Here is a 15,820-nt window from a genome sequence, read left to right on the forward strand (position 1 = left end):
TACTTACACCATTTTAATTTAATTCTAACTCTTTCAATTATTTTCATCTGCAGCGATCTGTACGAATCTTACTACACACTCGATCTGTTCGATAAAAATAACTGGGTTTTGGAACTACCGAAAAAGTCAGTAAACTATAAAAAAATGTCAAAATTTGAAAAACAGAGATTTTTTACTGAAATTTTGCAGAGAGCTTTCTTGTTATATCATATATCGATAAAAAATAAAACATGGTGAAATTTGCTTTTCAATTACGCGTGGCGACAGTTTTCATTTTACTGACTTTTTCGGCAGTTCCAAAACCCAGTAAAATTTTACCGACCCCAGTAATTTAATCTAAGTGTGTAAGTATTGAGCTTGAGCTTGATTGGTCGCCCGTGGTCGCTACTCTAGTATATTGCCAGATAAGCTGCATGCACACATGGAATTATCCAGATGACTGCTTGGGACTAACAGATATCCTCAGCTTTTAAGTGCTGGTGATCTTCTCTTTTTAGCCAACAATGGCACCTGCCACGTCACACTACAGGAATTGATTATGTACCGTTTTGACTCATATTCCGAACACTTAAGGCCAACAGTGACTTCATATGCATCTGATAGGCATAAATCGGCAGATATTTGGGAAAAAATTAATTTACTCGCAAAGCCTAACTGATAGCTGTTGGGTGTACCGATAATAATGTTGATTTCATTAGTTTTAGTATTGTTTTTATGTTAAAGTATGGAACAACATTTTGATTCAAATGCCGAACACTGTTTTCATTCTGTCTCATATTCCGAACACCTTGATTCAAATTACGAACAGCACGAATAAATCGTATTCAAATTAATAATTTCACAAATGAATATACTCAAGCTTGTTCTTCAGGTCTGAAACTAGAGAATCATTACTACTCCCGCGGTGTAATTTATATTGGAGGCGTAAAAATTGAATTACAATTGACTGCCATTTCCTTGTTATGTGGTGACATATTTCAGCGAAACATTTCAACCAAATCGCCATACAAAAACCGAGTGTTCGGAATATGAGTCTGTTCGGAATTTGAGACAAAACGGTATTCAAAATTGGCCCACTGTTGACTAAGGCAATTTTATGGCAAAGAGGCTTGCATTTTTGTATCGCAGAAGAATTTCTGTCAAGCCTGGGTGTGCCCACTTCATCAATGAGATCATTACAGGAACTCTTATTGAGATCGAGACGATAAATGATCAGTTTCATGAAAGTATATCACTAGAAAGCTCACTATAAAAAACATTTAGTTTACTGCTAATGAGGTTTTTGGTGAATTTTAGAAAAGATCCTTCACTGTTTTTACTTGAAATTCTCTATAGTTATTAAGCAAATTCCTTGGGAGATCTTGACAGATTAATTTACAATTCCGTTTGGTGGATTTTGGGAGTTACTGATTAAACTGATATTTAGTGAAGACTTCTCTGAAGAAGGCCCCTGTCGGATGGATTGCTTTTGTATGAATTTCTACAGATTTACATTGGATTCTCTTAATCACTCCCACAACAATTAATGTTAGATTTTCCATTATGTTTTTTGATGAATAATTATTAATAAAATATAAATAAAAATAAATCCTTTAGATATTTTGAACAGTGTTTTATTAGGTTCTTGACAATTTGGTTTAGAATATATTTGATACGTTGCTTGTAAGATGCTATTTTGGATTTTTGTCAAGTTCTTTAGTCACCTTCATAGAAAAAGAAAAAAAATACTAAAATACACTAAAATACTTAAATATTTTAGTGTTTTAGTATTTTTAGTATTTTATTCTTCTTCTATGACATATGCTTCTTGTTGAGATATCGTTCCTGTTAAAATGTTCATCCTTGGATTCAGCATGAGTTTACCTCATAATTTCGAAGGCATTCTTAGAAGGTTATGAGTTGGCTCTTAAACGTTGCCTTTTTTTAAATTTATTCTAAATTTAACACAGAGCCGAAATTTTATTCATATAATTCCATTACTTCTCTGAACTTCTTATGAAGAAGAAATTCGAACCGTGTTTAGCACACTGTATTTAGTAAATTCAATCAATACTAATTCGTCAATAAATCAGATCAATTCTTCCAAATCAGAGAATTGGTATGAATAATGAAAAATCTCAAGTCACAAAATCGTATTTTCATCGGTTCTTGAGTTTTAGGGCACCCAGGAATGGTCCGAAAAAAAAACGGATTTTAAATGGACAGCAAGTGATATATACAAGTACACGGTTCGAGGAAAGGGACAGGCCAGGAATTGGACCCACGACCTACTGCTTATGAAGCAGAAGCGGTAGCCATTAGATCACCAACCTCGTCATGTCAGAATATCACATAGTATTGTTATAAACCATTCCCACAATTGTTAGACATTTCTTTGGATCTTCACCGCGAAAATCACATCAAGGATTTTTTTAAAACTTGTTCAAGGTTTGTGAAAAATCTGCCTAATTAATTGATAATCTTGTATAACGGCAGCAGTTTATCTCTCCTATGATTGCGTAAAATAACGCCCAATGTTATGTAACCATATAGTTTAGATAGGTGGTGTTAAGCTTTTTAGAAATGAGATGCTTTTTAATGATTGAAGTTCAGTTTTGTCCATAGTCGGAAGCAAATATAATCGAAAAAAAATGTTTGTAGATTCTAACCTCGAGTTTATAGGCCAGCCAATAGTTCAGACATTAAACTCTTCACGATCCAGATTAGATAAAGCTGCGGTCCACGGGTTTAGGGTTGGATAGTCCTGATTAAGAAAAGGCTGAAGAAACAAAGAGAATGTCGCATGCGAAACATTTCACGATAACGCAACATTTTCACTCTCTCTTGCAACAATCATCCCTCTGGAAAATTTCATTCACAAGCTGTAACAGACATGCATGTCACGTTTTGAAATCTTATTTGAGAGTCTTCTCCGCTCTCATAAGCTTTCATCGCTCAATAACGGATCAGTGACGAAGCTAGGGAACAAGTTATTATTTTGATCACTAACTATTAGTATGATATCGTGCTACACTTTCACATTTAAATTTGGTCACAAATTTTTGAATCCTGTTTCATCAGATCGATTTTTTATTGTTCTTTTAAACTCAAGATCAATTGATTGTCGATTAATTCACAAATGTTATTGCGCTAAATAAATGTGTACCTTATATGTTCAACATAATCTGTGTAAACCAACGAAGATACAAGTTCGGATGTTATTCAAGTTCTCTCACGCAACTGTAATGCCATGCTTTACCGTGTACCGCCCGCAAGCATGTTGTGATTTGGCGCTCTCTCTCGGTTTTCGCTTGTTCTCTGCATCCATCGATCGTGTTGCGTTCGGCTAGGCCAGTTGGCCAGTTGCATGCAGTGCTTCGTGTTGCATGGACGTGCTCCGTTTGACGTCCCGCCACACGGCCGAATCGATCTGGCGCAGAGTCTATCCCGATAATACAAAACGGAGTTGTTTCTGTCAGTGTCGTGTGATAATTGTGAGTGCAATTGATTATTATCGAACGTGAGTGCTTCCGAGTTGAGAGAAGATTCCATCGACTGGTATTCCATCAATTAGTCAGTGAGCAGCATTCTAGAAGCGGATTAGTAGCTATCAAATGGTTGTTTTGTTGTTCTGTTGCTGCCCTAGTATAGCACTTTGCAATGCTGTGTTGAACATACGCATTGCACACGTTCTTTGAGGTGGTGTAAATATAAAACAATCATCGCAGTGCTGAGTAGTGTTTTGTTATGAATTATGGCGTGAAATACTGTTGCGCATGTGTGCAGCGTTAAATGTGGGAAGTTGTGTGCGATCGGTTGTGTATAATGCTCAGCGGGTGATCGTTCGTTCTGCCGAAGTCTCACACCCTAGAATAATACGTAGTCGCTGTTGACGATCGAGGTGGGTGTGGGTGGTGATCTGGTAGAATGACATTAGCTCGCAGCTCGACGAATGTGACCTGTGTGCATGTTATTGTTTCACGAGGGCGTTCCGTTAACGAATTCCGTAGCCGATCGTGAAGCGAAGTTAAATCGATCTCCAGTGACCGTGTGATTGACATCTGTTTGACAAACGTGTTCTCGGGCAAGATGATCAGCTACCGGAATGCTGGCTGTGCGAGCATCCAGAACCTTCAGTGAAAGAGAAGACGATAATGACAAAAGGCAACGGCAATAAAACAAGCAATAAAGTCATGTCAAGTCAAAAGGTGAAGATCAACGAAAGTGCTACAAAGGATGAAAAAATCGATCAGTCACTCGCTTTTGTGCATGTGTCAGCGGAAGAGATAGATTGAGCATCATCGCATTATAGCCGCAGTTCGGAAGAGTCGGTAGCCGCCGATACACACATACAATACAGTCCAGTTGTTGAATCATCACGCCGAGATCGAGATCTTCGAGAGATTCAATCGGAAAGTGGAAGAAAACACAAACAAGGAAACACGCGCCCATTGGCGGACGCTCGGCGCTCGGTGAAGAAGATTAGGCTATCGCCTGAAGCAGCGATCGAATCTCGCAGAAGAACAAACCCCAAAGCCGACGATTATTCGCTGCGAGCAGCAATTATTATGATTAGATGTGTGTGCTTTATTAAATGAAAGTGATTTCGCATTGAAAGTGTGTCGCTCGCCTGTTGGAGCTGCGAGTGCGGTGTCTCTTTGTGTGTCTGTGCCGGTCTCAAGTGTGAGTGCCTGCAATCAGCTGCGGGCTTGTGAAGAGATTACAGTCATTTTCTGGACGCGGGGGGTCTTCTAAGGCGGTGATCTATCCAAGACCTTAGGGAAGAAGGCAGCGGAAAATCGAGCAACCGGCAACCATGGACAACGAGTCGGACAGCTCCGAACGGTGGGAGGATTTTTTCGGTAAGTTACTTCCTTCCGGTACCCTGCCCGTTTTCCATCGACATACATATCATAATTTCGACGTTCCGGGCTCCAACCGTGGATGTGGTTGGATGCGAAACGCCCAGCTAGATGGGGAAATTTGACGGACAAAAATCATATGAAAGGTGATCTGTTTGCCCGTCCGGCTGAAGTTCGCTGGAGAGTTGAAGTTGGCGCGGAGAGATGGAGGCGGTGTAGTGCAGTGATTGCGGCCTGCAGCAAGCTACGGCAGTGCCCGTGTGCAGCGAGAGATCGTGTAATAGAGATCAATTGATGGAGAATGGATGGCGGGAGGGTTGGAGGGGTGATGCTTGAACGAGCCGAACCGACTGCAAGTCAGAAGAGCGCAAGCAAAACAGAGTAAATTGTGGGGAAGTCGATTGACGAACGTGAGGCAAATTTTGTTGCGATAGATTTGCATGACGTTTGAATTCCAAAATTTCAAATATTGATTGTATGTTCATATTTTAAGTAGAAAATCCTTACGCAATCATAAATTTAAGTTTGTTGGAGATATCGATGATTGTTTAGTGCCATAATTTTAATGATCGTCAAAAAAATAAAATAAAGACAAGCTACACTACAACCATTATGCTACTTTACCCATTATTTTTAATACAATAATTGTAAAAGACAGAGCGACCCTTAACATAAGGACCAATGTTGTAAAGACTGTGAACCCTTCCTATGCCTCCTATACATTCAGCTCGGAAAATCAAGGAAAATGGTTCTTTCACAACTTGCAATCTGTAGTGGTGTCTTAGCTAAGTTCGCAAATAGTATTTTTTTTTCAGAACTCCATAAGTTGTGTACTGCAATTATTGGCAGCAACGTTTTGCATAATGGACGTTTGGATTAGCGATAACTATATAAGTAAATAAAGACTGAATTTAGTACAATACCATTCAATGCCAATTGAGTTTGTATACTTTGACATATACGCAAATTTCGACGCCAACTTTAAGGCCAACCATTTGTTCAAAATGGTTAAAAAAAGAACAGGTAGTTTCACTAAGATACTGAGAGATTTCGTTAATGACTATTTTTCCAAACGTCCTTTCGCAAACTGGCTACTGCAGTTGACATTGCCCACCTTTTTGTTTACGTTTCATTTATAGTTTTCCCAGAAAGGATCGCTAGGGGTATCGTTCAAGAAATCTTGGAGGAATTTCTGTAAAATACTCAACAATCTAAAAAGGAATCTTCTGGAGAAATTTCCTGTAGCAATCCTATCTTGATACTTTAAAGAAATTTTTGGTGGAATCTCTAGATTTATGAATTGAAAACTCCTTGAAAGAATCCTTGTTTAAAATGCTGTAAAATGTTTTGTATGAATCCACGATGATAAATCTGAACGAATTGTTGAGAGATGCTTTGAATATAGAAGATTAAGGTATTCTGTAAAGTTTCCCGAAAATGTTCGTGTTAAAGTTTGTAATGCAATTACGAGAGAAATTTATTTCTTAAGGAATATTCTTTGGAGCCAAAACCAGATTGATTAATTTTCGGACATGTTTTGAATTAGCCACATTCCCCACGGCACTTGGAACCTACTAAAGAGTGGCAATAGCAGCCAATGGTGCTGAAAATACTTCCAGAAGCATTACCTTTGAAAATATTGAGGTTTGTTCCTAAATGGCCACTTCCCCAGGGTACGTGGAACCTACTATAGAGTGGTCAGTGCATCTAATGGTTCTGAATATGCTGCTGAAAGCATCATTTTGAAGATTGATGCCACTTGTATATTGCTCCGAATAATATTTACATGATTGGTAATACAAGCATGACTGATATTTTTTCCGGAACCAGTTTTACGGAAATGGCCATATTTCTGAAGAGTTTCAACCAAACTTAATCCGTCCGCCGGCATTCAACTTCCTAGTAGTTCTAGTTTCTAGGAATATTATAAACATCTATACAACTTCACACCGCACAAAAATACAAGCGACCTATTTCCTATTTCAATCATTTTTCCTATCCCCTGTACTTAAGGTGAAGATGAAATGAAGCCATCAAATTTTCAAGTGTACAAATCTGAAGAACCGAACACCCATTTGAGCAGAAAACTTAATCGATTGGTCACTAGCTGATGGTGACCAATCGATTAAGTTTTCAGCTCAAACGGATGTTTGGTTCTCCAGATTTGTGCTCTAGAAAATTTGAAGTTTGGCTTTGATGCATCTTCACCTTAAGATCCAGACAAGGCGAAACTTTCAACGGATTTAAAAAACTTGAAAGGTTTCAAGAACAAAAAATGATAGGCGGGAAATCTTTAGAAAATGCCACATGTAATCATAAACATAATACCTAAAATGCAGTTGGAAGAGTTCCTCCAAGAAACTTTGGAGACATTTCTGAAGAAATCAGGAATTACATATGAAATCTCTTCTATATATTTTTTTATAAAATTCTGAAACTTTTTTGATTAGAAGAATAACTATCTCCGAATGAGCTCCTGTCGGAATTCTGATAAAATCTCCGGAATCCTTAAGCTATTTTTAGGGTATTCCGATGGCTATTCCTTAAAAAAATGTTGATAGATTTCATGGGAGTATCTGATCAGGTATCGCTGAAAAAAATCCTGGAAAGTTTGTCGTACCCATTTCAAAATCGGTAATCCCGAGAGAAAATGCTGGAAAACATCTGGAATCCGACCCAATGGAAAGCTTTTGAGTCATCTCCAGAAGAGTTAAGTTTATTTGGAGGAGTTTTAACATACATTTCATAGAATTTTCGGACCTGGTTGCGAGTCATTTTTTTCGACCTGGTCACTAAAAAGCCATTCGTCGTTTTAAAAAGTCACTAAAGACGCTTTTTTTCAGGAGTCACTTTTATCGTAGTTTTGGGAACTTGTAATCAGAAAACACAGTGTGTTTGTTTGATAAATTGAGACATGAATTTGCGAAAAAATACGCGTTCTAGTGAGACTCGAACTCACGACTCCGTGTACGCTAGACCGGCGCTTTAACCAACTAAGCTACAGAACACCTTATGATTCTGCGGAATAGAAAGCCAAACTGAATCCGAGTACTAACTATGAACACATCTCTTATCGCAAATCCATGTCTCTTTCGGACTTAGATGCCTAATATTAATATCCAGATTAGTGTAATAATTCTAAGTCATTCTCTGGTTCAATTTCAATTTTTCAAGTTCATCGAAAATAGATAAAGCTTCGAAGCTACCTTGTTAGTCAGTGAGTAAGGGTTTAATTTTAAATAAATTCTTACTGGGATTTTTTCCTTTTCCAGGAATTTAGCTACAATTTTGGTCTGGAACGCTGAACAATCTTACTTTATTATAGTAAATTTACTCCAGAACTCTTCTTGAAATTTCTCAAGACATGCGTAAAGCATTTTTTTCCACGAATTCATTTCGCAACTCTGGCATATTAACAGATTTAGTGAATCTTGACGGTTCACCATTAGGTGATGCTAAAGAATTTTTCCATAATTTATATCTCTAGAGATGATGGATCATGAATTTTTAGGAGATTTCCTCTACTGACTAGAATTCGAGAATCAAAGTGGTTACAAATGCCTACCTCTGTAATTTAATTTTTAATTTTGTAAAATTTGTAGGCTTTTTGATATTCTCGATTATAAAGACCATGCTTTCGTTTCTGAACTTTTATTTTGGACTAATGTTTGTTATTATGAAGTCTCTTTTTTCGACTGAATTTTCGACTGGAATCTTCGAATCAATTCCTGGAAGATTTTCTGAGGATTGGAGTATTTTCTGTAATACTTTAGAAATCCTTTTGTAAACCCCTTGAAGAAGCTAATGGACGATTGTCTGAAAAAAATTCTTGAAAACCAGTTTAACCAGTTGTCCCAACGTGTTCTGGGTTGTGACCTCCTTTGAGCTCCTACAAATAATCCGCGACCCAGATTCAAAAGTTCACAGCAAAAATTACGCATTCTCAATATTTGACAAGTTTTCACCATGATAAGTGTTGTGGAACATGTTTCAGGGTTACAGAGCTTGTTTTGGACATTCCCATTTTTTTTGGTAACATAGAACACAATTTTACCAAAATTTTGGTTTTACATACATTTTGAGGCTCTCAACTTTATCACATAACGAACTTTTAGGCAAACTTAGCCAAGAACATTTTTCTAAAATCGATTCCTTACAATTAAAAGAGCATTTGATACACTACCCACCATAAGTATGGAATCACATAATTCAGTATTGCAACACCCCAGTTGAATATTGCAGCACCCCGAAAAGTTTAGCATCACCCGTATACTATAACACTAATAACGCAATATCTTGGAAACCTCACTTTCTAGAAAGCTGTGCTCTTCAGCAAAGTTGTTCAGAAGCCTTACGGCGTTCATTAGCGCTAGTGTGCATGTAATTTGGTCATATTCTTGCAGGCTCTAGCTCATGAACCTGACCACTTAGAATGTTCGTGTCTTCAGCAAAGTTGTTCAGAAGCTTAAAAGCAATCTGAGGCAGCACTGATTGGTTAGCAATTTTGCCGCTATGTGGTGCTAGTGAACAGCTGAGAGAGGAGACTGCTCACTGACAGTTGGCATGTTTTCTTGCCTTTTTAGACTTCTTTCTTTAGTTCTTGGGTTGTGCACAACGGTCTAATGACCTTATTTTGGTCAAAATCATTCACTTTTTTTTGTTCACTATGAAAAAGGTATGAATTTCAATAGCAGTTTGCCAACACATGACTATATTTAAGTATTCAACTATTTAAAATGTGCAGTCATCGAAAAACACCTAGGAAATTTAATTACCTTTACTTAAATTTTGACGATATTTGCTACGCTTTGCACTTCAAATGTGTGGTTTTCCAGTGGCAGTTTATGACAGGTTCCCTTGTCTTTTGGGAGCTTGCAATCTAAGCCATCTGTCTCCTCTCTCTCAGATGTGCAGGTAGATTTGGTTATATTTTCGCGGGCTCTAGCACATGATCTTGACCACCTAGAATGTTAGTATCTTCAGCAAATATTTAGAAGAAGGCATTTTCTACGAACCTGTTTACATAGACAAAATTCAAAACATTGTGGAATAAAATACAGTGAGGACCCGATTTTGTCAGCCCCTCGATGAATTTTAGGCTGATAAAATGGGGAACCTGACAAAATCGGGTCATTTTATTATGTTCCTGTTTTTCAAATTTTGACGTGTTGATGATTGCTTGTGAACCACGTCAAGAACTTGCATGGACTTTCGAGAGTTCATTTAAAAATTACGTAACGCAAAATTTGTCAATTTTAGACCCCCTCTCACCTCCACGTAACAACTTTTGTATAGAAAATTTTAAATTTTTGTATGAACCGTAACACTATGTAAGACCCCCTCCTTCCCCCTGTTGCGTTACGTAATATTTGAACGGTCCCTAAGGAGTCGATGACTATTGGCGTAGCCAGGTTTTTTTTACCAGGGGGGGGGGAGGTTTAGAAGATCGGTTCTTAATATTTCCTTCACGATTTTCACGACAAAACGATCATTATACATTACACTCTTTTTGCCTGAAACATAAAACTATACAAGATACCCACCGTATTTTTTCATAGTAAGCTAACTAAAGTCCTAAACGCGTCTTATTTCAGTGTTGAGTGACGGGTCTATTTAAACTCTTGCAGATTTACCTATTGGAAAAATTCCAAAGATTCGATTCGTTGTGGTCCCTTTGATCGGCAATTTTGCTTTGTCCTGTAAGACAAATGGAATAATTCTGAGTTCCTAGTTATACATGATCGATGAATTATCTAAGAATTTCTCACAGAACACAGAAATTCCTAAAGAGGTTCATATTAAAATTCCTCTTGATTTAGAAACTCCTTCGAAATAGCATAAATAATTGCCTCGAAGCTCTTCTTGGAATTCATTTTAGTATAATTCAAAGAATGTTTCATACGGAGTTTTCACATAATTTCTCCTAAACATTGTTTTAAAACTCAATGTTTGGAAATGGAATGTATGTAAAAATATTTCTTACCAAGAAAACCAAGAATTTTTTTTTAGTTTTCATGGATTTTTTGCTGTGTTTTAGCGCAGAAGTATTCATAAATTACATAACATGAAGTTGTGAATAAATCTCATAAAATATTCCTATAGCTAAGGGATGATTTAATGCTTCAAAATGTTTTTGGTGAAATTCCTAGTCAAATTCCTGAAAATCTCGTGAGATGATTCCTGTGGAAATCTTTCAATAAGCATAGAAATTGAAAAAAAGGAAAAAGAGAAGAAAAAGAAAAAGAAGGGTAATTGGATGAATTTCCAAAGAAATTTTTAAAACAGTTTTTAGAGGAATATCGGAATTATAGAAAAATAGATTTTTAATGAGCCCTAGGTCAAACTTCATCAAAAATATCCTAAGAGAGCTTCAACTAAACTTTTTTTTTTTGAAGGAACCTTTTAAACAGTTTATTGTAGGCACAATCTCAATAAAACTTAAAAGAGCAAATTTTGAAGTTTATCTCGAGACATACTGAAGATAAAAATGGAATGAATTCAACAAGGATTGAAAGAAGATAATTATTGAAGTAATTATTTGAAAAATAAAAATATTCTATTAGAATTTTGAGTGAAGTTTGTGGTCGAGTTCAAGTTCAAGCATGAAGAAATTTGAATTTAGACGAAAATCCCTTTCGGTGTACACAGTATGTTTCTGGAAAAATTTATCAAATTATTGCTTGGAAATTTTTGAAAAAAAAAAAGTTTCAACAGGAATCCATAGATTAATTTTTGAAATAGTATTGAGAGAAATTCTCGGAGGAATTCATGAATGAACCTACACACATTTTTTTTTTCTGTCATAAACTCGGCTGTATGAATCCCATTTTTTTTTTTAATTTTAAGCATGATTTAACTAGCGAATTGCCAAGTTGCTTAGTAACGAAACACAGTTTTATGATACTTGAGGTCGCTGTACATATCTCGTTTGATATTTGGCATACTAAATTGAGTTTTTATGGAAGAATTTTTAGAATCGCCAGAAAACACCTTTGAATTTTGTTGAAGAATCTCTGGAGAAATTCGAGGTACAGCCAGGAACGATTTATAGAATAATTTCAGCAAGGTTGCGTATCATCACAACGAAGCGAAAATCGCTGTGTTGCTCCATCGTCGGAGATGGAGAAGTACCACAAGATACCGGTTCTCTTTTCGTACGCAAGAGATTCTCTCTCGCGAAAGGGAAACCATCATTCTGTTTTTTGCATCTTCCACATTCTCTCGCTGCTCTTTGAGCTACCGCCGTTTGCGAACCGAACAAGCGTCACTCAGCGTGCTGCTCGTTATTGCTCGATTTTTACTATGCCCGATCTATCCGATGACTCCTTATGGAAGAGTTCCGTTTGTCAGGAGTGCAATTTACCACTCGCGACGAGCGTTCACTGCGATGCGGCACATTGAGCTGGGCGTTCGAATGGTGATAGATTTGAGGCGTTAAATAAGAAGTCAACCATGATGTCTGTATAATATGCTGTAAATTTGTTAGTGTAAAATTGAGATGAAATTTTTATAATAGAACAACACATTTTATGGTAAATTTTGTTATAATTTGAAGATAGATTTTTCGATCAATTTCTTCGACATTTAACGGATCAGTAGTCGCGCTGTTGTACTTTATGCAATACAGTTGTATCAAACCACGCAACGACCGGGAAATAAAGTGCCAGGTGAGATCGTTTTTGTTTTGAATTTTTTTAATTAGCAACAAGTCCACAAAAAATGGTTTATTTATACACTTATAGCATTGACAATTGGGGGTGGTAAGGGGACGGACCTGGTGTAGTGGTTAGAACACAAGCCTCTCACGCCAACGACCTGGGATACTCCCATCCCTTTCAGCGTTGGGAAATTCACGAATTGGCCCTTATATTGATTTGAACAACCGGTACCTTCGAATGTAATGAAAAATTCGTTGCCGCCGTTTTTCTTCTTTTTCTTCGAAACCGATCGGTTCACTGTATAGTCCATTTTACAAAACGACAACACTGATGATATTGCTGTTACTTACAAACGTTACGACACCGCCTTCTGTCAAAATTTCATTCATAAAATAAGCGATCAAAAACATCTCGTAAAATGGACTTTTCCATAGATATAGAGTACATTCTCAAAATTGGTGGTGAGTCATTTGGCCTGATGTCGTTTGGCATATGGCCAAATGGCATGAAGCCGATGGGAATACAGGTCATTTGGCGTAACAGTCGTTTGGCATAAAGAGTCTTAAAAAAAGGTTTTTTTTAGGTGGAATTCATATCCACGTTTCTCTTGAACTCCACTGACGATTTCAGGATTATTTTGGAATGAATTGATACAAAAATATACATTATCTCTCAATTGTATTCTCTAGAATTATCTAAGGTATGCTATGGATTATTTAGTATGTATCTCGATTACCGAAAATTAGGAAAACATTACAATAAGGTTTTCATTATTTGACCATAGATCACACTTCTTTCAAAAATCAACTATTCCTTCAAGCAGCGCTGTAGTAGCAAAGTACAAGGGGACGGTATCAACTCAATTTTGGGTTGTTTCAACGCAATTCCGTAGTTGAGCTCAATCACTCAGTTATGGCTAACTTTCCAATACAAAAAAAAACTAGTGTGTTAAAGTTAAATTAGTAGTTTTTTTTTACTCTAATAATCCCTTCCATAAATTTAATAAAAAAGTGTAGTAACTTTCCAAGATCCCCACTAGGTAGTTTGCCTTTAAGGTGAAGATAAATCGAAGCCAAACTTCAAATTTTCAAGAGCACGGATCTGGAGAACTAAACATCCGTTTAAGCTGAAAACCTAATCGATTGATCACTAGCTGGTGGTGACCAATCGATTAGGTTTTCAGCTCAAACGGGTGTTTGGTTCTCCAGATCCGTGCTCTTGAAAATTTGAAGTTTGGCTTCGATTCATCTTCACCTTAATTCCATTAGAAAAATATACTCAATTTTGTGTTAAAAATTGAAAAATTGAGTTTTTACAAACCAAGCTTGAGAAAAGTCTGTTTTACTCAAATTTGGGTTATTGGGCCAAAGTATTTCCATTGGGTAGATGCAGCTCTCTCTATTTTACAACATACGCATGGAAGAAAGAGAATACCGAGAGATTTTTGGTTGAAAGTATTATCGATATACTTAATTTTGGGTAAAGTAGACTCAACATTTAGGTAAAATATTTTTCTACGTGTAAACTGTCCTCGTAATTTTAGTTATGGAAACTGTTAAGGTTTTAATCTGAATTATCCTGAATCTGAATTCTGAAAAGTCTAACAAATTTACCTGTCCAGTATATTAGCAAAACAAACTAAATGAATGAAACCGATAACTTCAGCTACTCCAATGATTTTTAACAACACATTCACTGTTTAAAGTTTCTTTATGTTGCAATAATTTTGGCGGTCCGTCTTTTACTGTTCAATTATATATTTTGCCTTCTGTCAAACACAAACTATTCTTTGTTGTAAAATATTTAGGTAAGTTTTGTTGTTAAATTTCATTTTTTAATATTGCTGGACTAAAATTTCATTCAAAGCAAAAAAAACAACCCGGAAAATCCTCGACCAGACCGGTATTTGAAACCGTCAAAGATTTAATAGAAATTTGCGTTTAAAGTGAACAGTTTTAGACATTGGTTGTGTTTTTGTTTTCAATTTGGTGTAGTTAAATCATTACCTATGAGGAGATCGGCATTTGTTGGTACCGACTTGTGCTCGAAAAATCTCTTAAAATACACATCGCTTGAAATCTCGTCAGAAATGTATGCGTAGCACTGGGTGCAATTTCGGTAAAACGCATTGAAAAAGTGTGTTAATTATTAAAATTGCAGCAGAAATGGTCGGTGTTCAGACAAACCCGACTAGATGTTATTTTGGCCTTCTAAAGATACGTTCAGGACTTCATCAATTCTGATTTTTACGACGTTCTTTCGATAAATATGTGTTATCAAATAATTAAGTTCCATTATCACTGCGATTGATGCAAATATTTAGATATTTCACTTGCCTGGGGTACGTTTTCCTAAAACATTAAAAAAAACCCTTGGTCCAGTCTGTCTGAACACCGACCAAATAATTTTTAAATAAGTAATATATTGCTTTTGATCTGGTGGTGATTTAATAACTCATTATGGAAAACGACCATTATGCCAAACTAGCTTATGCCAAACGGTCGTATGCCGAACGACTTAATGTGAAGCGAGATATAATCTTCAAAACTTGCTGTCCTTTTCAATCTTCAACACCCAACTGATTAAAGGAGAGTGCTCCGATTGACGAAAAGCTTCTTCTGACTGGAAAGGAAAGGATGGTTTACTGTGTTACACTTACAATGCGTGTAAATTACTGCCGCCGTTAGCGCACGGTTATGACGCCCACAATAGAACACATTTTCCTATGGGAAGCGTGCGGGTGGTCATCGGTTTTTCAGTTCTGTCGCCCAAACGGTGATGAAACAAAAAATATTTTTTTGAAAATTTTTCATGATACAGACGATAGTTTTTTCGCTATTTTTCCGACAATTTTCTCCATGGTGAAAAATTTTCCGAGAAATGTTTTTCTTTTTATATTTTTAATAGATTGCTGAGAAAATTTCCTTTCGATTTCACTGAAAAACTTTTGTTCTACGATGCATAGTTCAGGAGATATGAATTTTCAAAGTTTGAGGTATATAGAGAAATCGTGAAAATTCATCTAGATTATTCCGGGAAAATTGGCCACTACATTTTTTTTTTTAATTTCCCTTTTGGTCATGTATCCACGAGCTCTACCTCTGGTGAAAATTTCATGGAAATCGGAGAACCTCCGGCCCAAACCTGTCCGATAATTTAAAAAAATGCCTATCATCAAAATGCAATGTCAAAATTCATATTTATATTTTCAAATTTATTTTTGTACACTATAAAAATGATAATATTTATCATAAATGGGTAACACGAGCACATAAAACCAATATTTTTAGAATTATGAATTTAGTGGCTTAAGTGTCCGGT

General features: G+C 36.5%; 1 protein-coding gene across 1 annotated transcript in view; it reads left to right on the forward strand.

Moving 5' to 3' along the window:
- The first annotated feature begins 3,335 nt into the window (after nt 1-3,335).
- LOC5569448 (pleckstrin homology domain-containing family G member 3) overlaps nt 3,336-15,820 on the forward strand; it is a 397,912-nt gene continuing 385,427 nt past the window's right edge. The window contains exon 1 of the mRNA XM_021840969.1: nt 3,336-4,841. Within this exon, the coding sequence (XP_021696661.1) occupies nt 4,796-4,841 (46 nt within the window). The 5' untranslated portion in view covers nt 3,336-4,795. The remainder of the gene's footprint in view (nt 4,842-15,820) is intronic.

Source organism: Aedes aegypti, chromosome 2 (genome assembly GCF_002204515.2).
Source record: "Aedes aegypti strain LVP_AGWG chromosome 2, AaegL5.0 Primary Assembly, whole genome shotgun sequence".
NCBI lineage: Eukaryota > Metazoa > Arthropoda > Insecta > Diptera > Culicidae > Aedes > Aedes aegypti.